Source organism: Herpailurus yagouaroundi, unplaced genomic scaffold (assembly GCF_014898765.1).
Source record: "Herpailurus yagouaroundi ecotype Mexico unplaced genomic scaffold, PumYag 196, whole genome shotgun sequence".
NCBI classification, from domain to species: Eukaryota; Metazoa; Chordata; class Mammalia; order Carnivora; family Felidae; genus Herpailurus; species Herpailurus yagouaroundi.
Window position 1 is genome coordinate 10,027,537 of NW_024412427.1, and position 25,995 is coordinate 10,053,531.

Below are 25,995 nucleotides of genomic sequence, written 5' to 3' on the forward strand. Positions count from 1 at the left end.
TACCCATTTCAATTCATGATAAGTCAAATTTTACAAAATAAACAAATTTTTAAAATTTATTTATTTAGAGAGAAAGAGAATGGAGGGGAGGGAAAGAATGGACAGGGGCAGAAAGAGAGCAAGAGAGAATCCCAAGCAGGCTCCACACTGTCAGCACAGAGCCAAACGCAGGACTCAAACCCAGAAACCATGAGATCATGACCTGCACCAAAGCTGGACACTTAACCAACATGCGCCCCCAAAATAAAGAATTTTTTTTCAATATGAAATTTATTGTCAAATTGGTTTCCATACAACACCCAGTGCTCATCCCAAAAGATGCCCTCTTCAATACCCATCACCCACCCTCCCCACCCTCCCACCCCTCATCAACCCTCAGGTTGTTCTCAGTTTTTAAGAGTCTCTTATGCTTTGGCTCCCTCCCTCTCTAACTTCTTTTTTTTTGAGAAACTTAACAGAAGTCCATGGGGGAGGGGAAGAAAAAAAAAAGACGTTAGAGAAGAATTTTTTAAAGATGAATGCTGATCAAGAACTTTGGGGTATGAGCTATGGGTAGGAAACATTTTTTATTTCATAAAAATTTTTAAACGGTGACTTATGCAATAATTAAAGTGACCTTTTTAATGTCTTTATTCATTTACCTTGAGAGAGAGAGCACAAGCAGGGGAGGGGCAGAGAGAGAGGGGAAAAGAGAATCACAAGCAGGCTTTGTCCTGTCAGCAGAGAGCCTAACACAGGGTTTGATCCTAAGCCAAGATCAAGAGTAAGATGCTTGGAGGGCACCTGGGTGGCTCAGTCAGTTAAGCGTCCGACTCCGGCTCAGGTCATGATCTTGCGGTGGTTCGTGAGTTCGAACCCCGTGTTGGGCTCTGTGCTGACAGTTCAGACCCTGGAGCCTGCTTCAGATTCTGTATCTCCCTCTCTCTCTGCCCCTCTTCCACTCACACTCTCTCTCACTCTCTCTCAAAAATAAACAAACATTAAAAAATTAAAAAAAAAAAAAAGAAAAAGAAAAAAGAGTAGGGTATTTGGGGCACCTGGTGGCTCAGATGGTTAAACATCCGACTTCAGCTCAGATCATGATCTCACAGTTTATGAGTTCAAGCCCCGTGTCCGGCTCTGCGCTGACAGGTCAGAGCCTGGAGCCTGCTTTGGATTCTGCGTCTCCCTCTCTCTCTGCCCCACCTCAGCTTGTGCTTTCTCTCTCTCTCTCAAAAATAAATAAATAAGGGGCGCCTGGGTGGCTCAGTAGGTTGAGCATCCTCCTTCAGCTCAGGTCATGATCTCACAGTCTGTGGGTTCGAGCCCCGCATCGGGCTCTGTGCTGACAGCTCAGAGCCTGGAACCTGCTCCGGATTCTGTGTCTCCCTCTCTCTGCCCCTCCCCCACTCGTGCTCTGTCTCTGTCAAAAATAAATAAACATTAAAATTTTTTTTTAATAAATAAATAAATAAATAAATAAATAAATAAATAAAGAGTAGGGGCACCTGGGTGGCTCAGTCGGTTGAGAATCCAACTTCAGCTCAGGTCATGATCTCACAGTCCGTGGGTTTGAGTCCCCCACATCGGGCTCTGTGCTCACAGCTCAGAGCCTGGAGCCTGCTTCAGATTCTGTCTCCCTCTCTCACTGCCCCTCCTCTCTATCTCCTTCAAAAAATAAATAAACGTTAAAAAAAAAAAAAAAGAGTAGGACGCTTAACTGACTGAACCACCCAGGTGCTCCAGTGATTTTTTTTTTTAATATGATAAAATACATATGTAATAATATTTATTATATACATATTATGATCATAACTATTTTTTCTAAATACTGAAGGAAAATACAGTACATTTAAAATTTTAATTTCAGGGGCACCTGGGTCGCTTAGTAGGTTAAGCATTTGACTCTTGATTTTGGCTCAGGTCATGATCTCATGGTTCAGGAAACTGAGCCCCACATCCAGCTCTGCGCTGGCAGCACAGAGCCTGGTTGCGATTCTCTCTCCCCCTGTCTCTCTGCCCTTCCCCTGCTCACACACACGTTCTCTCTCTCTTTCAAAATAAATAAACATTTAAATTTTTTTTTAATTTCAGTGTTGTAAGTTACAATATATAAAAGACAAATGACCAAGAGAAATTAAAGTATAATGTATAGAATACATTATAGTATAATGTAAAGAATAATGTATAGAAAAGACAAAATATCAACATCAAAACTATACAAAGGAAACCTGGCAAATCCATAATAAAAACAAACAACCCAACAGGAAATGGGCAAATAAAATGCAATAAAGACAATTTACAGAAAAAGATTAAAATATTCAATAAACCCATGAAAAACTGTTTACTCCCATTTAAAAAAAACACAGAGCTTAAAAGACAAAGTCTTATTTCCAATATTAACATAAAGAAAATTTAAAAGATGTATAATTTCCATAGAAAGCAATGATGTAAGGGAAAATGTACTCTATCATACTCTTGGTCAAAAAATTAAGTAGAATGGTCTTTGGAGGGTAATTTGTTAATGCAACTGAAAATGTACATTCTCTCAAACCCAGCAATTACACTCACAGCAAGTTATTAAAGGCTATTCACCAAGTGGTCAAAAATACATGTTCAAGGTGGGGCACCTCAGTGGCTCAGTCGGTTAGGCATCCAACTCTTGATTTCGGCTCAGGTCACGTTCTCATGATTCCTGAGTTCGAGCCTCAGATGGGGCTCTGTGCTGGCAACGCAGAACCTGTATGGTATTCTCTCTCTCCTTCTCCCTCTGCCCCTCTCCTACTTGTGCACTCTCTCTCTCTCAAAATAAATTTAAAATATATGTGTATATACAGTGCAGATATATATTTATGTATGTTCAAGGAATACCATTGCCATCATTGTTTGAAATATCAACTGCTCAGAAACACTCTAAATGTCTGTCAAAAGGGAAATGGCTAAATATATGATGGAACATTCTTACAAGACACCATTACTCTATCATTAAAAAGAATGAAACAAGTGTACTTACAAAGATAGATCTCAAGAAAACTGAAAATAAGTCAGAAAACAATAAGCCTAGAATTAACCCAATTACATCTAAATTAAATTTAATTTAAATTAAATAATAAAATCTTAATTGCCTCCCTACCTATAAACATATAGAAAAGGATCTAGAAAAATAACAAACTAATAATAAGAGGGTTATCCAAGGAGAAAAGGAGCAAGATAGAAGACACTTCTCACTTTAACTCCTAATACCTCTATATTGACATTTTTATGAACAGTATATATTATTTTTTTACTGCTTTTTTAAAAGGAAAATAAAAAATAAATACACATACACACAAAAAAGTGGTTTAGATGTTCTTCACTTTAAAAGGCAAAGATCAAGATTTATTCATGGTCAGCACCATCCCGGACTCTGAACATTTACCACAAACATAACATTATAGAAATGTAACATCCAAGTAGCTATTAATGCAACAAGCAATCACTACTTTAAAAAAAAAAAAAAAAATCTCTGTGTAGACATAAACGTGTACAACTTCCTAAGCTGTCTATTACCATAACGTAAAGTTTTATCTTTCAGTAATGATAGAATAGCTCATACTAGAACATCCCTTTTGCATGCAACCATTATAAACTGGAAAAAATATTTAAAAACAAATATGAAAAGGCAATAAAGAGCAATAAAAAGCAGGCAGAAACAGGAGTTGTATATTTGGAATAAGAGAAGGGCACTAGGTAACTTTCCCATCTCTTAAGTCTTTTCACCTAAAGGCAGGCTCCAGTCAGTAACACTGGGCAGCTAAAACTCAAGTAAGACATCTTTAGACTAACTGGTTCAAGAAACAAAAGGCAAACTTCAGTACAACTACAACAGCTGGCAAATGAGGGAGAAAGTCCTAAAAAAGAAGAGAGTCACAAAAGGGTGGCTTCAATTTCTACACATAAACTCTGCCTAAATCTCTGGCTGATCTTTGAATGAACAGTTTCAAGCAGCCCAATTAAAGCTAAAAGAACTGAGCAAAAGTTTCGGCTACTGTCCCCTGCAGAGAAAAAGAATTTGGAATGTGAGTTCAGCCAAATTAATTGCCCTTTCAAACAAAGAGATCAGCATTCTTCAGAGGAAATAACATGAGCCAGGCTCTACAACATATCAGACACCATGTGCAGGATGCAATCCAAAACATTAGACACATGAAGAAAAGGGAAAATGTGACCTACAGTCAAGAGAAAGATCAATGGAGATTAGCTTCAAGATAATCTAGGTGGTAGATTATCAGGGACTTTAATGCAACTATAAAAACTACACTCATAATGAATATACAGACTCCCAAGATCTCAGCAGAGAGTCTAGTGAGAAAAAAGGGAATTCTAGAACTAAAAAAGCATCAAAAATAAAAAAATTCACAGGATGGGGTTAAGAGCAGATTGGAATCAAGAGAAGAAAGAATTTGAAAACAGAAATTATTCAATCTGAAAAAGAGGGGAAAAAGAGGAGGAAAAGAGTGAAAAAGAAAAGAAAAAATCAACAAATCCCAAGGACCTGTGGCACAATATCAAAAGGTCTAACATAAGCATAATGTGAATCACCAAAGAAGACAGAGAGAATGGGACACAATATTCACAGAAATAATGGTTGAAACTTGACAAAAACCACTAATTTTCAAATTCAAACTCACTCTCAAGTAGGTTTAAAAAAAAAACACAAAAGCTAAATATATTATAGTCAAACTGCTAAAAAGCAAAGAGAGAGAAATCTTAAAAGAAACCAAAAAGAAAATAACACATTACAAACAGAAACAATGATATGAATGATTACTAACTTCTCTTCAGAAACAATAGAGGCCAGGGGCACCTGGGTGGCTGAGTCGGTTAAGCGTCCGACTTCAGCTCAGGTCATGATCTCACAGTCTGTGAGTTTGAGCCCCGCGTTGAGCTGTGTGTTGACAGCTCAGAGACTGGAGCCTGCTTCAGATTCTGTGTCTCCCTCTCTCTCTGCCCCTCCCCTGCTCATACTCTGTCTCTCTCTGTCTCAAAAAAAAAAAAAAAAAAAAAAAGAAAAGAAAAAGAAACAAACAAACAACAGAGGCCAGAGGACCATGAACAACACCTTTACAGTACTTAAAAAGAAAAACAAAACAAAATTGTAAACCCCAAATTCTATACCCAGTGAAGAAAATATCCTTCAAGAATGAAAGTTAAATAAAGTCATGTCCAGATAAACAAAAACCAAAAGAATCTGTCACCAGGAAACCTACGCTACAAGAAAAAAGTACAGGAAAGTTTTCAGGCTGAAATGTAATCTTCAGGAAGATATGAAGAAGTGGGAATGGTAAATATGTGCGTAAATAAGACTCTTGTGTCTTCATCACCTTTGTAATACAGAATTATTAAGAGCAAAAATTATAATACTGTTCTGTGGCTTTTACAGCTTCCAAGAGGCAACCAGAGCACAAAAGAGGGAAGGATTCAATGACTACACGTTTTAGATAAAGTGGTTCAATATTAAAAGTAAACTGCAAAAAGCTTAGGATATATATCATAATTCCTACACTAACCTCTAAAACAAATTCTAAGAAGTATACCTAGAAGCTAATAGAAAAAATTAAAATGAAATTTGAAAAAATTCAATTAACCTAAAAAAACAGGAAGGGAGGAAAAGAACAAAACACAGGATAAACAGGAAACAAAAAGCAAAATGGTAGTAAACCTAAAAGCAATAATATCAATACTCATATTTAATGTAAACAGACTCCACACTGCAGTTAAAATCAAAATAGGTATATGCCGCCTATAAAAGACACAATTTGAATTTAAAGACACTGTTACGTAGAAAGAAAAGTGATAGAAATAGATACACCGTGCATACAGAAAGCAAAAGTACCTGTACTAATAGCAGGTAAAGTAGACTTTAAGTCAAAGATTATTACCAAAAATAGCATGATATTTCACATTACAAAGAGGACAATTCATCATGAGGACATAACAATTATAAATACATATGCACCTAATAACAAAACTCCAAAATACATGAAGCAAAACTGACAGAATTCTTTGGAGAAATAGACAAATCCACAATCATGGTTAGAGATTTTTAACACCCCTCTCTTGGTAACTGATAGAACAGATATAAAATGGCAGCACACACATTTTTTTTTTTTCAAATATATATGGAACATTCACCAAGACAGATCATATGCTTGGCCATAAAATAAATCCCAACAAATATTAGAAGACTGAAATCCTACAAAGTATGTTCTCTGACTACAATGGAATTACATTAGAAATCAGTACCAATAAGGTATCTCTAAAAAGTCCAATATTAGGAAATGAAACAACATGCTTCAAAGTAAGCCATTATCAGCAAATAAATCACAAGATATCTTAAATTGAAAGAAACTGAAAATACAACAACGTATCAAAATCTGTAGGATGTAGCTAAAGTAGTGCTTAATGGGAAATTTGTAATTTTATTTTGTTTGTAATTTTAAATGTTAATACTGGAAAAGAAGATCTAAAATCAATGACCTAAGTTTCTAGAAAAATGTAAGGGAAGAAAATAAGATCGCAATAGAAATCAATGACCATTTAAAAAGACAAATAGAGAAAATTAAGATAAAAGGTTGGTTCTTTGAAACTATCAACAAAATTGATAAATCCCTAACTATACTAATCAAAAGAGATGGAACACAAATTAGCAATATCAGAAATGAAAAGGATATAGCATTAAAATAAGGAAAGGTTATTAATAAAAGGTGAAAAAACATCATTAGAAAAGTCTTGTCTTTTTTTTTAGTTCACAAAGCAGAAGCAAAAGCATATAGAGAAGAGAATTATCTTAACACTAAATAGGAACCTGCCACAGTAGAAATCTCTTGTAACTCAGCAAGAGGAGAAGCCGATTCTGTCTTCATGCTGTTTTCTCCCATTGACTTGCAGTTCAACTCCAAGCCTGCAGCCCCCAATCCATCACCAAAGGAGTGGCAAGTCAATGCAGATGAGACCTGGTCAGCTTCCAAAGGAGATTTCAACTGACCTAGAAGAAAAAAAAGAAAGCCTAGGGAACATACACATTTATATAATCAACCAAAAGTCCCACAGCAGACTAAGAAATCCAGGGACTTTTGATAGGAAGCCATGCACCTCGCAGCATACAAGAATTCATTCACAGGTTCCAGTACATAGAGCCAGAGTTGTGAGCATCTCAAAGAAAAAGGCTAATAAGAGACCAAAGTGAATATATTTTTCTCGAAGTGTTAACAAAAAGGCAGAAGCACTGAAGAGAGAGAGCACCAGAAAGACAGACAGAGGGACAGGACTCTTCAAGCACTGTACCTCCAACGAAACATTCAGACATATACAAGCAAAACCAATCACAAACGTGTACAGAAAGTTCGTCTACTGAATCATCAGTGAAGAATAGTATAATAAACACTGCAACTCATTCAAAAATTTGATTTCAACACCATCTAAAACTTGTGGAAGGTAGTATACAATGATTTAGATGGGTTCTCCTAGACAGGCAAGCTGGTAAGACAATTCCAGAACAGATTCTGACTCACCTTCTTCAGATTCCTTGTTAATGGATGATGTGTTTTGCAAAGGATCAGTATTAACCGTATCAACCAAATCTGATACAACCAAGTCAGGATCTAGGATTTCATGCGTCCCATTAGTGGACAGCCTGGAGGACCGTCTCCTCGATAAGTCTTTGTCAGTGGTTTCCGAGTAGGTTTTTGACTTTTCCTGGGCTATAAACCATTAAGAGAGGCATAGTCAAGAACCCAAGAAGAAATAACTCTGCTATTCCAAATTTCTGGGCTGGTTACCCCTAAAAGGGCTTAAAGAGACTTCTGAAATATTAGGCCAGTAATAAAAGGAAATATCCTTTCTTAATTTGTAGTTTTAAGTAAAGGCACAGTCTCTCTGCCAGGATAGAATTATCCTTGTTCATGGTTTGAAAATTTGTTTTGAGATCACGCCCTATCTTTTAATCCTTTTTTTTTCAATTTTTTTTTTTAGCATTTATTTATTTTCAAGAGACACAGCACAAGCTGGGGATGGGCAGAGAGAGAGGGAGACACAGAATCTGAAGCAGGCTCCAGGCTCTGAGCTGTCAGCACAGAGTCCGATGCAGGGCTTGAACTCACGAACTGTGAGATCATGACCTGAGCTGAAGTCGGATGCTTAACCAACTAAGCCACCCAGGTGCCCCAAGGTCACACCCTATCTTGACAACTAAGTTCTATTTTAGGGCATCCCAACTTAAAAGTTTGTGTACTAATTTTCAAAGTCAATAAAGTTTATAAAGCCTTAGAACCATTACAAATCCTTTTCAGAGCCAAAGCACTTTTTAATCAATAAATAAGATTTTTTAATGTTTATTTTTGAGAAAGAGACAGCATGCATGTAAAGGGGAGGGGCAGAGAGAGAGGGGTACAGAGGATCTGAAGTGGGCTCCATGCTGACAAGACAGTCCAATATGGGGCTCAAACTCACGAACCACGAGATCATGACCTGAGCCGAGGTAGGATGTTTAACCAACAGAGCCACTCAGGTGCCCCATAAATAGCATTTTTAAAGTTTCACTTAGCATATGAAATCCGTCCCTTCCTAAACCATTAAATTTCCAATGGAAATGTAGTTTATGGGCATGAAGATGACACCACTAAGCCCAACATTAATATAGTTTGTGCTTTGGGATTTATTTTTCTTCAAGCAAAACTCCTTCTGATCCAACCCAAATCATCCACATCAGCTCCTGTGATCAAAAACAGAATTAGAGTCTATATATTGAAAATAGGAAACAACAGGAGTACAGGGGAAACTAACCCAATCAACATCAAGTTCTAGCCGCACATACACAAACTGGAGACTCACATGAATTTTTGTCAAGCCGAGAACGTTTTAATGGGACGTCACTTCCTTTTGATATTTTCCGTCTTCTCAATTCCAATGTTATTGGTTGCAAAGTTTGAGAGTTTGAATCCACAGCTACAGTGTATATAAAACACACAAAAAAATTATGCAATTTCTTAGTGCTCAGTCCTTATGATTATATATAAATAAAACACATGCACACACACACTCACATAATAAACAGACCCTCAAAGGGCTAATAAAAAAACAAAAGTGTAATGGGTAAGACACTACTTCCTTAACATGAGATGCTGATACCTGTAGACTGACATCCTTCATCTTTCTCTTTTTTAAAGATTTATTTCTTCATTTAAGTAATCTCTACACCCAGTGTGGGGTTCAAACACAAGGCCCCGAAATCAAGAGTCGCATGCTCCACCGACTGAGCCAGCCAAACGCCCCTTCCTTCATCTCTTTTTTTGGTTTCTCCTATGACTCAGCTCTACATACACTTCTCTCCTAAAATCCTCTCTTTAAAACCCTACACCCCAACATGACTACTTTAAAACATGACAGTGCAGGGGCACCTGGGTGGCTCGGTCGGTTAAGCATCCGACTTCGGCTCAGGTCATGATCTCACAGTCCGTGAGTTCGAGCCCCACGTCAGGCTCTGTGCTGACTGCTCAGAGCCTGGAGCCTGTTTCAGATTCTGTGTCTCCCTCTCTCTCTGCCCTTCCCCTGTTCATGTTCTATCCCTCTCTGTCTCAAAAATAAATAAACGTTAAAAAAATTAAAAATAAAAAAAAATGACAGTGCAAGGGCAATAAAAAAGTCATTTTTACCACCATCAAATCTCCTCACCAAAACTTGACTTATCTCTGGCACCTGGATGGCTCAGTCAGTTGAACATCCAACTTTGGCTCAGGTCATGATCTCATGGTTCGTGAGTTCAAGACCCACATCAGGCTCGCTGCCGTTAGCACAGTGCCCATTTTGGATCCTCTGTCCCCCTCTATCTGCCCCTCCCCCCCCCCTTGCACTCTCTCAAGAATAAATAAACATTAAAATAAAACAAAACTTGATTTATCCAATACTCAGGAAATTCACCAAGCAGGCTAATTCCTAAGATGTATACCTGGGACTATAGCCTGAGTATTGTTTTCAATCTCTACTTGCTAAATTAGTTAGGTTGGCATTGGTCCTAGTTGTGAGGGACCAAAAAGAATGTCAACATTTATAACCTCTTAAAAACAATTCCAGAAAAATCTCAGGAGACTACGCTATTTGATAGTGAGTGTTCCAGGCAAGGCTGCTGATCCCCAACAAATCCAGCTCTGACACAATTTAGCAGTGCAGACTCTAAACCCTTGGATAGTACTCACTCTTTATTTTTAAACCCAACACTTAAGAAGCTCTCCCCAATCACAAAAGATGAGAATCCAAAACAGGCAGAAGAAAAAACAAAAATAAATGAAACCAGGAAGCTTGTGGGGAATTTCGAGATAGGGGGGGGGAGGGGGGGGGAAGGGCGGGGCTCAGTGTCTGATGAAGGCTGAAAGGAGAAAAGAAGAAAGGGAAAAGGAGTAAGGGGAGTGGGGGGGGGGGGGGGGGCGAGAAGAAGACTCCTTGAAGACCAGTAGCTTCAGATTGGCCGTGTCGAAAAACCGAACAAGAGACAGGGCTGAGGTCTGAGGAGGCAAACCTGAAGAGTGTGCTAAACTTCTTGGCTCTTCCTGTGTTCAATCTTCCCAATATGCCAACATTATTTTGTTCCAAGTGGTTAGAACTTGGAAATCACAAACATTCCAAATTAAACACAACTACAAACAACCCTCCTTAAATAGCTCAGATCCTGTTCCAATTAAGTCTGTAAAATTTAGAGAGCTCAATGCTTCACTGGGTCAATGAACTTGTGCTAATTAATTTTTAAAGGAGATTTGAACTACATAGGACATATTTGACAAACATTTTTACTTTGATACCACATACAATCCAGGGCTGACTACATAGAACAGTAGTGTTTTCCAAACTCTTCTTACAATAAGAATCCTCTGGGAAGGCTATTAACAATTTCAGAGATTCTGACTGGAGAGAAATGCCTGAGGCAAACCTGGAAAACACCATTTCTCTATCAAATCGATCCTATTTGATATGAGATCTTACACTTACAAAATAAAAGCAATAAACTGAATGCCTCCCCACCTTTTTTAATCTGAGTGAAGCCAAGTGGCTTCAAAGCGGCAGTCAGCAACGTTGAGTGCAACCACCCCAGTATATACTTTCGGGAGGGTATAAGCCAGAGCATGAACAGCTGAACGGGAATCAGTTTCAGAGCACTCACTTCTCATAGACATGCTTTCCTAAGCTGAGATGAGGACACATTAGATTTCCACTAGTTCTCATTTTCCACCTCTTCTTGCACAAGTGCCCTTCTCCTACTTAAATAAAAAGGCCTGCATAACACACATCCTACATCTTAACATGGTACACTGCCCAGAGGTTTAAAACCTCCAGACTTTCTCAACTGGGATTCCTCATCTGAACACAGAACACAGAGATAATTTTCTCAATTCTCCCAAGGATGGTTTATAACTAGTAGCATTCTCAATGCATGGAGATGTCAATTCATTACGGATGCCTTGGGCAGTGGGGTTTAATTCTCTCCCAGAACCCTGTAGAGGAAGTAGTGAATTTATACGCATACTAATAGAAATAGGAGAGCCATAAATGCAAGCTATACGTGTAATTTTCAATTTTTTAGTTCAAAAAAAGTGAATTTATAATTTTACTTAACCCAACACACCCAAAAACATCATTTTAACATAAAAAAAAAATGATTAATGAGATATTTTACATTCCTTTTGTTTTTTTGCACCCAGTATTTGAATTCCAGAGTATATTTTACACTCACAGTACATCTCAATTCAGACTAGCCACATTTCAAGTGCTCAATAGCCACCTGTGGCCAGTGGCTACCATACTGGACAGTACAGGTCTAGGCCATCATTAGGCCTAGGGACAATGCCAGCATGCTTTAGCTTTTGAGAGCAAAACTCAGTTAAACATCCACTGAAGGAGGTGGTGCCTTCATTCATCTGGGAAGAAATCCTTTTATATCTAATTTCCTATCTTAGAATTAGAACTCAGATATGAAAAGGTTGTCTACTGGGAATGAGTATTAATACATTTATTTGAAGTAAATTCAGACAGACTTTTTTTTCCCACAGAAATGAAGTCTGATGTAGCTGCCTGGATCAACAGGACTGGCTTTGCATTCCACATCACGCAGGACCAATGAATAAGCTAACTCTATAGTTGCGCAGTTGTGATGAAAATACATTTTATGTCATATTTTATATTTTAAATATATCATTTGCACCTATTTAAACTTGTCCAATGAATGAGCTAACTCTATAGTTGTGCAGTTATGATGAAAATACATTTTGTGTCTTATTTTGTATTTTAAATATATCATTTGCACCTATTTAAACTTGTGATAAAAACAGATACCCTCTAAAACATACTAGGGGATTCATAATTTTTCAATATTCATGTAGGAAATATGCAAGCAAGAATGTCTGAAGACCACTGCCAGATTATCACAGCCAGCATTTAGTCTAGACATTCTAAGTGTTCTTCATGCCACTGCATTGACTACAGAAGGAGTGTTTGGCCTAGGAAGAAATTCAGGATGTGCTTCATTCTTGGTTATTCTAAAGAATTCCAAATTTCAACTTTTTAGAATAACTATACATTCTTCCCTAAATCTGTACCTTTAACCTTAACTCTTACCAAGTACCCAACTCAGCTTTTTACTTAGACTGTGAAAATGTCCAATCAATAATCACTCTCCAGAGAGCTCAACTTCAAAATGTACCTATGCCTTCCTAGGTCCAGTGTTCTTTGGCCCTGCCTCTATCTGATGCCCACATGTATTTACTTCTCCTTTCCTCCTTCATGTCTCTCAGGAAAACTATTATTTCCTAATCCCAGGTTCTATTAAGCTTGCTTAAACTGAGATCAGTTGAATAGGCACAGGCAAAAGGCCTTAGCTTGTTTGGTTTTACCACATAAGCTGAAGCATCTAGTGGACAGTTACACACCACTCCAGAAGCTCAGTAAAGGACACGTGTCCCAACTTACATTCATCTGGCTACACACCTCCCTTAAATTCTGCTCCGCAGATCACAGAACGATTCAAAGTCAGGCACAAAAATTAAGGATTGAAGTATGGAAGTGACAGAGAACCACAAAGGCCACAGAACAACACTCTGGCATTGCCACTGCAGACCCCACATGGGAAACTCACCAGCAGGAGCTATGGAAGGGGGCCTGCCTCGTTTTCTTTTTGGCTCCCTCAAGTTTTCTTGTGGACTCTTCACAATGTCATTTTCAGGTTTCTTATCCACTTGAGCATCTCCAGAGTACTCCCTGTCATTTTCTGAAATGTTCTCCTTATCTTCCTTCTCGTTCTTGGGGAGGCCTTTCTCTGACACCTTCCCCTTTTCAGAACAGATTAACTTTCCTTCTTTATCAGGCTGCTTGGGTCGCTTTTCTGTCTTTAAGGCTTTGTCCTCTTTGTCTTTCTTCACGTTGACAGTGGCTTTTCTTTGTTCTTTAAACTTCTCTCGTTTATCAGGAGATGATGGAAGACTTTTGTGGTCTGTTTCTTTAGGCCTAACATTACCCACAATATTCTAAAATGAGCAAAATAGCGATGAAACACACTTTGTAATTACTTGCAAATATAAAATCAGGTGGGTTTTTTTTTTGCAAACATATGAAGACAAACAAATTAAAACAGGACATATGCTATGTCACATAATGGAAAGAACCACTGAAAATACCCTTCCATACTCTGAGGCTTGAGAACCAATCCTAAATTTAAAAAAAAAAAAAAAAAAAAAAGTGTTCAATTCCTTCTGAGACCGAATGATCTATATTTTGATTAAGTCACTGGATAATTAAAGGGACAAATACCCCAGGGACCTCTTCTGCAAAGCAATCTTTCTGACAGAGGTATTCTAAGAAAATGTCTCCAAGCTACATCCTTCACGTCCCAAGCATGACTACACAGACCCAGGGCCTTTCAGAGGCCTGGCTCAGTTTGCCAGTGGATGCTGATGCCCTATGCAGAGAAGAACACAAACTGATAAATGGAAGCTGAACAGGAAAGCTGTAAAGACTGTCTAACCCAGAAGCAGGGTCTTTGCTTCCTTAATCAGGTAAAGGCTATGCCCAAGCCAATATATCACCTACTGTGCTCCTGAGCTACTGAGTTTTTGTCCACTGGACAGAAGTATTACTTGGTTACTTTCCTCCTAAATGACTTTTTAAAGCATCCTAAAAATCGTGTGTCCTAATATGACTGCTCCTAATAAAGTCAGCTCTGAAAGCTCTAGAGTTTGCAAAACTACAATTAAATTTGTTGGGGCGCCTGGGTGGCGCAGTCGGTTAAGCGTCCGACTTCAGCCAGGTCACGATCTCGCGGTCCGTGAGTTCGAGCCCCGCGTCGGGCTCTGGGCTGATGGCTCAGAGCCTGGAGCCTGTTTCCGATTCTGTGTCTCCCTCTCTCTCTGCCCCTCGCCCGTTCATGCTCTGTCTCTCTCTGTCCCAAAAATAAATAAACGTTAAAATAAAAATTATTTAAATTTGTATGTGTATCTCTCTTCCAAGACCTCAAGAGAACAGCAGGGACCACCATATCAAGTGCGTATGGAATCCCCAGCACCAAGCACGCACTAGGCATGCAGATCTTGCACAAAAGCTGGAAGGAGTACCTAAATATTCAGTAAGTGAAAGTTTAATTTGTCCCATAAGGATAAATAATAAACAAGGTTAGACCCTGGAAGAAAATTTTTCAGATCCCCAAAATTTTCTGAAAGCAGTCAGGTTTAAGAGCAAGCACTCCTCAGTAACTGCTGGCAGAATCATAAATGACAACCACCTTAGGGGGAGGGGCAGCATGCTGGCAATCTGTGTCAAAGAATTAGAACTAGAATGAATTCCTAGAAATGAAATTTTCTGACAGAATAATCAGACTTATATATTCAAATTTACAAATATCCTTATAAATGACCATTAGGGAATTAATTACACAAAGCAGAGTTATATATATATATATTACACAATACTAAATACCCAGGAAAAGCCATATTATCATATACTATTAAGAACTTAAGAAAATGTTATTTTGTTAAAAGAGCAAGATATAACCCCCATATTAAAAAAAGAGCAAGATATAGAATACTAATATAACCATATGACCCCAATTTTGAAAATATATATTAATATTTACAAAAAACACAGAAGGATATATGCCAATCTGTTAAGAGCAATTGTATTTAGATAATAGAATTACATCATTTTTACTTCCATTGTGCTTTTCTATAGTTTCCAAATTTTCTACAGTTAATGTGTCATTGTTATAACTTCAAAAAAGATAAATATCCCTAATATATAAATTATCAAAACATTTAGAACAGTATGGTCATACAGAAAAAAACCTCAATCTATTCTAGTGATATATGAAAATACCTTTAGAAATTGTCTGTGACAGATACTTTTAATGAGTTAAGCTTTGGAGGTACATAACCATCCACTGCCATGGCTGCAGGCCAGGGGCTGCTCTCCAACGCTTGGGTGCCTTGTCTGAAGCTAGGGCCTTAGGGCTGGTCTCCTATGAGGGTGCAGGGCACTCAGTTTCCAGATGCCTAAGGGAAGAAGCTTTTTAACAAGGCCAACAAACACCGCTTCTTACCCAGCCTGGCCCTGTTAGGTGTGCTCCACTGCAGAAAGGCCCTTGGAGCCAAGTTACTGCTAGCCTTTGAAACCACCTTATTCTGTACCAGCTTTTAATACCAGGTTGTGAGTAGAAACCCCAGCGTCCAGACTTTGGTCCCTATGGGAGGGAGCCTGATAATCTTGGGCTGGCTTGCCTTAGCTCTTTGAGCTTCCTTGTATTTAATTTCTGGGTACTTTTTTGAGAGTTGGAGCAGGGAGAGGATTAAAAGAGAAAGGCAAATTGAAAGTTAAGCTCTGTATATAGCCTTATGGAACCCTAGATTCTTAGGGCTGAAGAGACCTGAGAAGTCTTTTAACCAAATATGATGCCCTCGTTGAAAAAACAAATACAAGCAGGAGCCATGGGCCTGCACCTGACTACCCACCAGGTCTGAGATGAAGTGAGACACTCGGGGACAGCTGGGAATCGGGAAATGAAGCACCCACAAACCCACAGTGGGTAAGGTGCTCATCTCCAACCCAAAGCATCCCAAGTGCTATCAATCAATTTATTGAGTACAGCAAAGTAAACAGTTGAATGTTTGTTATCTGGAGCCCTACATTTCCATTTGGGGAGATTCTGTGTACAATCTGACAATTCTGAACAAATTCTTAATACGGTCCTCTATTATTAACTTACTCCACAAACTCAACACAAAAACTGCCGAAGGGGCGCCTGGGTGGCTCAGTTGGTTAAGAGTCCAGCCAACTCTTGTTTTGAGCTCAGGTTATGATCTCACGGTTTGATGAGTTCGCGCCCTGCATCAGGCTCTGTGCTGACAGCGCGGAGCTTGCTTGGGATTCTCTTTCTCTCTCTCTGTCCCTCCCCCACTCACTGTCTGTCTCTCTCAAAAGAAATAAATAAAAACTTTTAAACTAAAAAAAGTTGCCAAATTTAAGGCCAAAATCACTTTTTAAATTTTAAAGAAACTCTACGCCACACATGGGGCTCAAATTCACAACCCTGTGATCAAGAGTCACATGCTCTGACTGAGCCATCCAAGCACCACACAAAATTCGATTTTAGTGTACTATATAGCACTTCCTTAGATGCCTAAGCAGCAAACGATGGAAGAGAAAAAACCTCTTCAAGGCTAAAGCTTTATAACTGTTTCAATTTTCTGAAAAGGAAAACCAGCAAAAGGCAAAAACATTCTTAAGGCTACCTTTAAAGATACCAAGTATCATAATCCTTTGAAAATGTTAAATATAGGTACAGAAGAATTTAGTAAAACTTGTGATAAGCATTTGATCATAAGAAAAGACAGGTCCCAGCATCACCAAATACTGTCACATCAAAAACTACCAAAGAGGTGAGTAACAATTATTAATGATCAGAATTGTTAAAACATTAATATCCAAATTTTGATCTTGCTTTCCCCTCAACTATTTCATTAGGGCATAAACATGAAAAAAAGACTAAAGGGGAAAAATGAAAAGAGTAGGCAACAATTTCTAGATGGTCATGTCTAGATGGACCACATTTCTAGTATCAAAACTCTTGTCCCATGCTCAAGCAAACACGTGCATGGTGACCAGGACAAAAGGAAACAAAATTTTCAAACCAGGCACATGTAGCACAAATGATTGCCAAATACACACCAAACTGCAGTTTTGAAACCACCAAGTCATGATCCTGAGCTGAAGGGACTAAGTTAGATGAGGAGAAAATACACTCTAGGTTTCCTCAAGCATTTCAGCACGTTCCCTATGATGAGTAACAGCTCTGGGGACAGGGCACAGGGAGAGAGAAAAAAAAAGAGTAATAAGGAGACACTTTTGAGAAAAGATGAGGCAAACAGATAACAGGAAATGGCAGAGAGGGAAAAATATTAACAATTTCCGAAAACCTGCATATTGCTTTCTAGTGAAATTGTGTCAGGTAAAGGAAATAAAGACTTTGCCATCATAAACAAATATAATGCCTTTATTTGAGAAACAAAATTACAATGTCAGTATTATTCATACCACAAAGCACAAAACCACATTTCTCACCTGATCTTTGGAAAAAGCTTTGACATGAATATGTTTGACAGTCTGAACTACTCCATCATAAAATTTCACAGTGTAAGTACCTAAAATTCAAGGAGATATCATGATTTAAGTTGCAGTTTCATGAAAGCAACAAAACTTTTCAAAGCATAAATACAAGGGAGCTCCAACCACAACAATAAATGTATGAGAATTACAATATTAGGAATCAGTCTTATTTATGTCCAAGATAATAACTAATATGCATGCCTTCATTTCTTAGTTAACATTACATAGTAAGTTTTCTCTTAATCTATACAAATCAAAATCCATCAAAAACAGCTCATTTTCAGGATGGCTGGGTGGCTCAGTTGGTTGGGCATCCTGACTCTTGGTTTTGGTTCAGGTCATGATCTCTCAGTTCGTTGGTTTGAGCCTCACATTGGGCTCCACACTGACCAGAGCCTGCTTAGGGATTCTCTCTCTCTGCCCCTCCCTCTCTGCTCATGTTCTCTCTCTCTCTCTCTTTCTCAAAATAAATAAACTTAAGGAAAAAAACAGCTCATTTTTATGATGTTTCATTAAAAGAAAAAAAATGCACTGAATTTAGGCCAAGAACAAAGAGCAATAAAACAATTAAGAATGTGAGGAAAATGCAGATTTATTTATTGTTTGGTGAATTATTAATTTTTATCAATATGTTCTAGGCTTCAGAGTGGTAGTAACTGTTAAACTTCAAAAGAAACATGACTGCTAACTAAACGTATCATGTTTTTGGAGGTCACATTAATCTCATAATCTATATGAATGACCTTCATGTTACAATATTTAAAAATAGAGACTTGGCCAAAACACTTAATGGGGCCACTACATTGTCAGTTATTCCATTAGGAAAAAAAAAAAATCTAACAAAAATCACTGCTATAAGACTGAAGCTGAAAATCCAAATAATCTTCTCCCCAAATGAGGCATCCAACTATAATACAAAACTTCTCATTAGTTGCACTCAAACCAACATTTTCAAACTTTTACATCTTAGAACCCACCTCCCCCCCCCTTTTTTTTTGTCCCAGAGATAAAAAAAAAAATAATCCGTTAACCTTGTCAAGATTATCGGTGAACTTCTGGTAATCATGTAATGGTTTACTACCAGTAGACATGACCAGTCAGCTTTCAGGATCAATTTCCCACCAAACAGGAAGGGGGGGGGGGGGGAATCCCAAGGGCTGGGAGCAAAAGAATGCAACAAGGAAGTCTAAGACCTTCTGGCTAGTTACTTTCTTCTTACACATTCTCTCTCCACCCCACCCCACCTCTCCTCCAGTCCTAAACAGGGCCCTGTCAATGGCTAGCCACCTCTAATGAAAGCCTCATTCTGTAGTGTTCAAAGTCCAATGCAATCTGAGCCCAATTATTTTCCAAACTTTGTTTCTCATTACCACCATACAAAAAAACCACCAACTCAAAGTAATGAGCTACTTGCCACCCAATGAAACTGCCTTGTGATATTTTCACCTCCACATCTTTATGAAAGTATTTTCTGCCTGGAATGTGCTCAGTTCATATGACCACAATATGTTCTGTAAAAGCTTCCTGACTTCCTACTTAAGAGAGACTTTTCCCTGCTCTGAACTTCTCAAAGACTCATTTTGTCCCCTTGCCTGCAGAGTCTCAACTTAGGCCTACCTTCATGTAGAAGGCAGATCCCAAATCAAAGGCAGGCTCTCCAAGGCCAGGGACCACATCCCACACCAGTCTCTCTCACACAATACCTGGTTAACTGTAGACCAGGGCTTCTCAAAGTATGGTGCCCAGACCAGGAATACCAGCAACTCTTGAGAACTTGTTAGAAATGTAAGTTACCAGCACCACACTTGATAAACTGAATCAAAAACTCTGAGAGTGCGTCACAGAAATAAATTTTAACAAGTGTCTCTGGTAATTCTGGTACACACTAAAGTCTGAGAACCACTGCTATAGACAATTAGTAATTACGTACTAAACTGTATTCCCAGTAATTACAAAATAAAGTTGATTATTTGTCACAAGTGTCACCAAACAGAACAAAGTGGCTAGAAAACTAGATACAAGGATATATCGTTATGCTGGGTTGGTTAAAGGATTCTACATAAGACAGCTCACCAATGATTGATGAGTTCTTACAACAAAGGCCTGGGATCCTGTCTTCCTGCCTCTACTGTGAGAGCACTGGCAAGCCAAGAAGCAATGCTAAGTAATGCTATGGACTCTAAACATACCCTTTCCAAGCAACCATGACACAGTTCTGGCCAGCCTGGGGATGGGGGCATTAAGAACCCACCTCTCATGAAATCTTAAAAGATCAAGTATGCCAACAAGCCACCCAAGCCTACACCCCTTCATCTATCTTACCAAGAAAGCACCAATTACATCAAAATGAAAACTGTCCATTTTTACAGACATTTCAAACATCCAGAAGGATAACATTTAGTAATGTTACCCAACAGTCCAACATTTTCAGCTATTTGAGGTCAATTCTGAAGCTTACTCTTGATGGCAGGCTCAAAAAGGAGGCCTTAAATGAAGAGGTGTGCACTGAGTTCCAAAAAGAGCTAAAACAGAGCTAAATAGAGGTAGGATTAGAACCTAAGCCTCTCTAAAAACAATAACAACAACAACAAACACCTAAGCCTCTCTGCTGACCTCTGACCAATTCTTCTTCCACCACCCCAAACTGCCTATTTCCCAAGCCCCTCAGCCTTTAGTCCAAAATACCGACCCAGAGCATCAATGACCACTCTGAAATGACTTGCACTATGGTAAGGTACTCATGGATCACCATCCTTACTTAGACAGCAATATCCTGGCCCTGACCCTTTTTATTTCCAAAGAACTACAAGGGATCATCTCAAAACTTGTTTCCTTGATCATGTACACAGCCTAACCTGGGCTTCAATAAATCAGAAGGAAAAGAACAATACATCCCATAGACCATAGTGGCCTAGGCCCACTTCTGGAGAGAGGCCCCAAATCTACTTTAACGGTTCCTGTACAACTAAAAGAATGTCTTCCCCTGGAATCCTCCCGCGGGTGGCTGACAATAGAGTTCTCCCACAGCCACAAATAATATCTAACAAATAACATGTAAATTACAGAAAAAATAAGTGCATCCCCCTGCTTCAGTCTCCTTTAAGAAGCCCCTGTCCTGGGGCACCTAGGTTGCTCAGTCAGTTAAGCGTCCAACTCTTGATTTCGGCTCAGGTCATGATCTCATAGTTAGTGAGTTCGAGCCCCAAGCTGGGCCACACTGACAGTACGGAGCCTGCTTGGGATTCTCTCCCTCTCTCTCTCTCTCTCTCTCTCTGCCCCTACCCACTCATGCCTCGAGCTCTCTCTCTCTCCCCCCCTCTCTCTCCCCCTCAAAATAAATAAATAAACATGGGCCTCTGGGGGTTAAAAACTCAGTATACTGGACAACCTTATAGCAGTCGGTTAAGTACAGAAGGGATGTAAGAAAAAAAACTAGAGATGCATAGCAAACTGATCTTCTCTAGGGCCAAGGAAACGGGATGGCACAAGTGACTCTGGATAGACTTCTGTTGCTCTTGAAATCTACCGTAACTATGACTTGAAGGCCTTTTCTCTATCCCACTCATTCTCCGAGAGTCAGAGAATTCCAGAATGCCAAGGATAGGAAACTCAAAGTTTTCAAACATGGATTCTCAAAGTCCTGATGTGCTCACAGATGTGCCTTCTGGGGTGGGCAGAGAAATACACACAAGTTTGCAAGTATATCTTCCCCTCCCCCATCGTTTCTTCTTAGCCAATTTTACATAATGGGCTTAGGTTCTGTAGCCAACAGTTTCTAAAAATGCTCATCTGTTCCAATTCCTTCTTTGAGTTCTAACTGCACAAGCGTCCAGAGAAAGGGTAGTAAACTGCCAGTAATCAAGGAGCAGGGACTGGGACCAGATCCAGAGTCCTAGTCAGGGCCCTCAAGATACCACCATGCTCCAGAAAATACTGACCATCTACACCCACCCTACCATCGTATCAGGCATGTGTGTACACGCTCTCAATAAACACCTGCCCCTGACAACTTTTGCCATTTTAGGAAAACTCTGCCTCAGAGAGACAGTCTAGGACTTTAGGAACTGCAGTTCAGGAACTTTGGACCTACATCCAGGTTGCAGATCTGTCATTTATGTACCTGCTCTGTAACCTCAAGCAGCTTCTGCTGTTAGCTTAGCTGCTCATCTGTAAAATGATAGGGTTGATGGCAACAACCTTTCCATGTCTGTCTGAATACTACTAAATCAGATCAGATATGGAAACTGCTTAGCAAAGTAACCCTTACAGAGCAAGGGATCAATAAGTGGTTCCAATTACTACTATCCACCAATCACTTTTTTTTTTTTTAACGTTTATTTATTTTTGGGACAGAGAGAGACAGCATGAACGGGGGAGGGAGGGTCAGAGAGAGGGAGACACAGAATCCGAAACAGGCTCCAGGCTCTGAGCCGTCAGCCCAGAGCCCGACGCGGGGCTTGAACTCACGGACCGTGAGATCGTGACCTGAGCTGAAGTCGGTCGCCCAACCGACTGAGCCACCCAGGCGCCCCTCCACCAATCACTTTAAAAGGGAAGCACCGGGGCACCTGGGTGGCGCAGTCGGTTAAGCGTCCGATTTCAGCCAGGTCACGATCTCGCGGTCCGTGAGTTCGAGCCCCGCGTCAGGCTCTGGGCTGATGGCTCAGAGCCTGGAGCCTGTTTCCGATTCTGTGTCTCCCTCTCTCTCTGCCCCTCCCCTGTTCATGCTCTGTCTCTCTCTGTCCCAAAAATAAATAAACGTTGAAAAAAAAATTTTTTTTTAAATAAATAAATAAAAGGGAAGCACCAACCCCTTCCCCACTTAGAAGGTAAGAGCCAAGCTAGCACCTGCGTGTGTGGGCCTAAATCTTCCTTTTATCTCTGTGCAAAGCTCTTCACACAGTCCCAACATCCCCACATTTCAAATATAGGATCAGTTACAGCATGAAGACAAAAAATAGTAACTGCTCCAACAAGAGACTCTAGAAATAAAAGCATTTCCAAAGAATCTCCTCTTACAAATGCAGACTTCAGGCACTAGACCAAAGACTGAACTGAGGGAACAGAGAACACATAACCTAAGAATACGTATAATTTTAAGGAAGAGGGACCTGATTTGCCTGTTCACTCAAGTTAAAGAACCACAGATCAACAGGAAGGAACAATTCCTCATTTTGTTGTAAATGCAAACCTACTTTCAGTTTCTCCCAGAGAACGCCTTGCAGAGCAGCGTGGTCTTAGTCCATGATGGGGACACAAAGCCATGACACTTGTGGCTCTGCCATACCCAGTGTGAAAAAGGGAAGCTGAGCAGCCGCAGCAAAGAGCTGAGGTCAACTCACCAGAGATGGCTTCTGAACAAAGATTCCCTGGAAGCAGAATCCTGTCCTTTACTCCAAACACAGACAAAGGGGCTAACAAAGCTAACCAGGTGTGGCTACCTTCACATGAAATGATGCTTAATTACCACTGCCAAAGAACTATTCCAGGTGAAAAGGGCTAAATAACACTGCACTGCCCTCCCCAGTTTCCAAGTGCTAAATAACTCCCTTAAGAAACTCTAAAGTTGGGGTGCCTGGGTGGCGCAGTCGGTTAAGCGTCCGACTTCAGCCAGGTCACGATCTCGCGGTCCGTGAGTTCGAGCCCTGCGTCAGGCTCTGGGCTGATGGCTCGGAGCCTGGAGCCTGTCTCCGATTCTGTGTCTCCCTCTCTCTCTGCCCCTCCCCCGTTCATGCTCTGTCTCTCTCTGTCCCAAAAATAAAATAAACGTTAAAAAAAAAAAAAAAAAAACTCTAAAGTTACCATTTAGTTGTGTTTCACACCAGACTCCCAATGCCAGCAACCTCAATGCTCAGCCTCAGGAAAACCACCAAGGAGGTTGAGAGTGGCAAGAAAATGAGACCAAACCTCCCAAAGATGAATCTACAAGGTGTGATTTCACTATATGCCCAGCTTCTAGCAGCACCAACAAGACAAAATGACTTTTACAGGCAATAAAGGGGGCACCTTGCCAGCAGAGCTCCTCCTCACAGAGCCATGAAACTGTGATAGCCTCTGCTGCAGATGGAAATGAGGCAGAGCAAGCAGAAAATACCAGGGAAAGAATGAAAAAAGAGTCCAGCATTGTCCTCCCCACATCCTGCAAGGACTACAGTCACACTGAACTAGAAACTGCCCACCAGCTCCCATGGATAAAATCTAACCCAAAGGCAGTACCAAAGAGTCATTATCTCTTCAAAATCAGGCACAGATCTGAACTCCCACAAAGGCTAGCTTTCCTTCACAATCCACAATGTGACCATAATACCACCCAGCCGATTCCACTACCTTTCAGGATTTCCCCTGCCCTGTGACCTTCCTCTCCTCTCCCTTCCAATTAGCCTCAAGAACCAGTAAGGACTTCAGACCAAAGAACTCCAGGAAAAACTGGTTCTGGCAGAAATCTCCACTCATTTTTTTTCTTTCAAGTTTATTATTTTGAGAGAGAGAGAGAGAGAGAGAGAGAACACGAACCAGCAGTGGAGGGGCAGAGAGAGAGGGAGACAGAGGATCCAAAACAGGATCCGAAGTAGGCACTGTGCTGACAACAGAGAGCCCCATTCAGGGCTCAAACTCACAAATCAGGAGATCATGACCTGAGCCAAAGTTGGACACTTAACCAACTGAGCCACCCAGGTGCCCCTCCACTCATTTTCAATGTCTTTCAAATAACTAAAATTTACTGGACAGAATTCAGAGCTTACAGAACCAATATTATTAGGGTGGCAAATGGCTATTTTAGGGACAATCATTATCTGAAGACTCCCCCTCCTATAATTTTAGCACATAGAGGAAATAAACAGAAAATATTTTTTAAAACAACCTGCAAAGCTCTGGTTGCCCCAGTTCAAAAGAGTTTAAGAGACATTTAAAAATCTTAACTATGCCTAATAATGTGGCAAATGAGTTTTAGTCCTTAAATGATTATTTCAAAATATTCCAGACTCATCCACACATAAAAAAACAAAAACAACAGTAACTACAGACAGGGGTCCTTCCCCGCTCCCCTCATGATTTATCTGCACCATTCTATTCCTGTACTGCCTCCTCCTGGTTGCTCTATATCAACACCCACTTCATGCAGCCTTGAACTAGGTCTTTTCTCTTTTTTTCTTTTTTTAAATCCATGATGCCCAGCTCTAGGATCTGCATAGATGCAAACAGCCTCCTTCCACCAAGACCCCATCCTACCCCTCTAAGAGACTGCTCCCGGGCTCCCCAAACCGTTCTTCTTCAATCTGCCTTTTCTCCTTTGATACTCCCTCATCCAACCCCCTTGGCCCCATTTCTGTGCTCCATGTGTCTCTGGGACATCACTGGATCAAAAGACAAACGTTGCTTCCTTTCTACAACCTCCTTTATATACAGAGTTACCCATGTTACTACTCACAACTTTTATGTGATCTAAGGGACAGCCATTTCCCCAAGGGAGCACACCTCCAATGGATATTATTCAGGGGGAATACACTCAATTGATCAGCATAAATCAACCTAATAGACCTTCAGGAACACATCTATGTACACATAGAACACCTAATTTCTATCATATGATTTAAATGTAGTAAGAGCAGAAAAAATTTTTAATCTTGAAAATAAGGCTTAAAAAGTAAACTGTCCTTTACTAAAAAGCAGTTTAATAACATGTGAGCTCTCCTTTAAAATACATTTTTAAAGTGATACATATGAAAAATAATAACAGGATTCTATTTTGAACACAAACTTATAAAAGAAATTTAGAAAAACTAGAGGGTATTATGCCAAGCGAAATTAGTCAGAGGAAGACAGATATCATAAGACTTCACTCATATGAGGACTTTAGGATAAAACAGATGCACATAAGGGAAGCAAAAGTAATATAAAAACGGGGGGGGGGGGCGGGGGGAGGGGACAAAACATAAGAGACTCTTAAATATAGAGAACAGAGGGTTGCCGGAGGGGTTGTGGGAGAGTGATGGGCTAAATGGGTAAGGGGCTTAAGGAATCTACTCCTGAAATCATTGTTGCACCGTGTGCTAACTTCGATGTAAATTATAAAAAATGAATAAATTATGGGGCGCCTGGGTGGCTCAGTCGGTTGAGCGGCCGACTTCGGCACAGGTCACGATCTCGCGGTCCGGGAGTTCGAGCCCCGCGTCGGGCTCTGTGCTGACGGCTCAGAGCCTGGAGCCTGTTTCCGATTCTGTGTCTCCCTCTCTCTCTGCCCCTCCCCCGTTCATGCTCTGTCTCTCTCTGTCCCCAAAAAAATAAACGTTAAAAAAAAAATAAATAAACGTTAAAAAAAAAATTTTTTTTAATTTTTTTTTT

General features: G+C 39.9%; 1 protein-coding gene and 1 pseudogene across 7 annotated transcripts in view; one reads left to right on the forward strand and one right to left on the reverse strand.

Annotated features, from left to right (window-relative positions):
- Positions 1–25,995, reverse strand: part of PHF20 (PHD finger protein 20) — a 176,044-nt gene that overhangs the window by 65,402 nt on the left and 84,647 nt on the right. For 5 of the 7 annotated variants that reach the window (XM_040447178.1, XM_040447179.1, XM_040447181.1 and 2 more), the window contains exons 5-9: positions 17,608–17,687; positions 13,139–13,526; positions 8,851–8,964; positions 7,533–7,721; positions 6,827–7,006 (exon numbers count right to left, since the gene is read on the reverse strand). In XM_040447178.1, coding sequence (XP_040303112.1) covers positions 6,827–7,006; positions 7,533–7,721; positions 8,851–8,964; positions 13,139–13,526; positions 17,608–17,687 — 951 coding nt within the window. The remainder of the gene's footprint in view (positions 1–6,826; positions 7,007–7,532; positions 7,722–8,850; positions 8,965–13,138; positions 13,527–17,607; positions 17,688–25,995) is intronic. The other 2 variants (XM_040447182.1, XM_040447183.1) reach the window with 1 other exon arrangement.
- On the forward strand, positions 14,577–15,780 carry LOC121012026 (transmembrane protein 256-like; annotated as a pseudogene).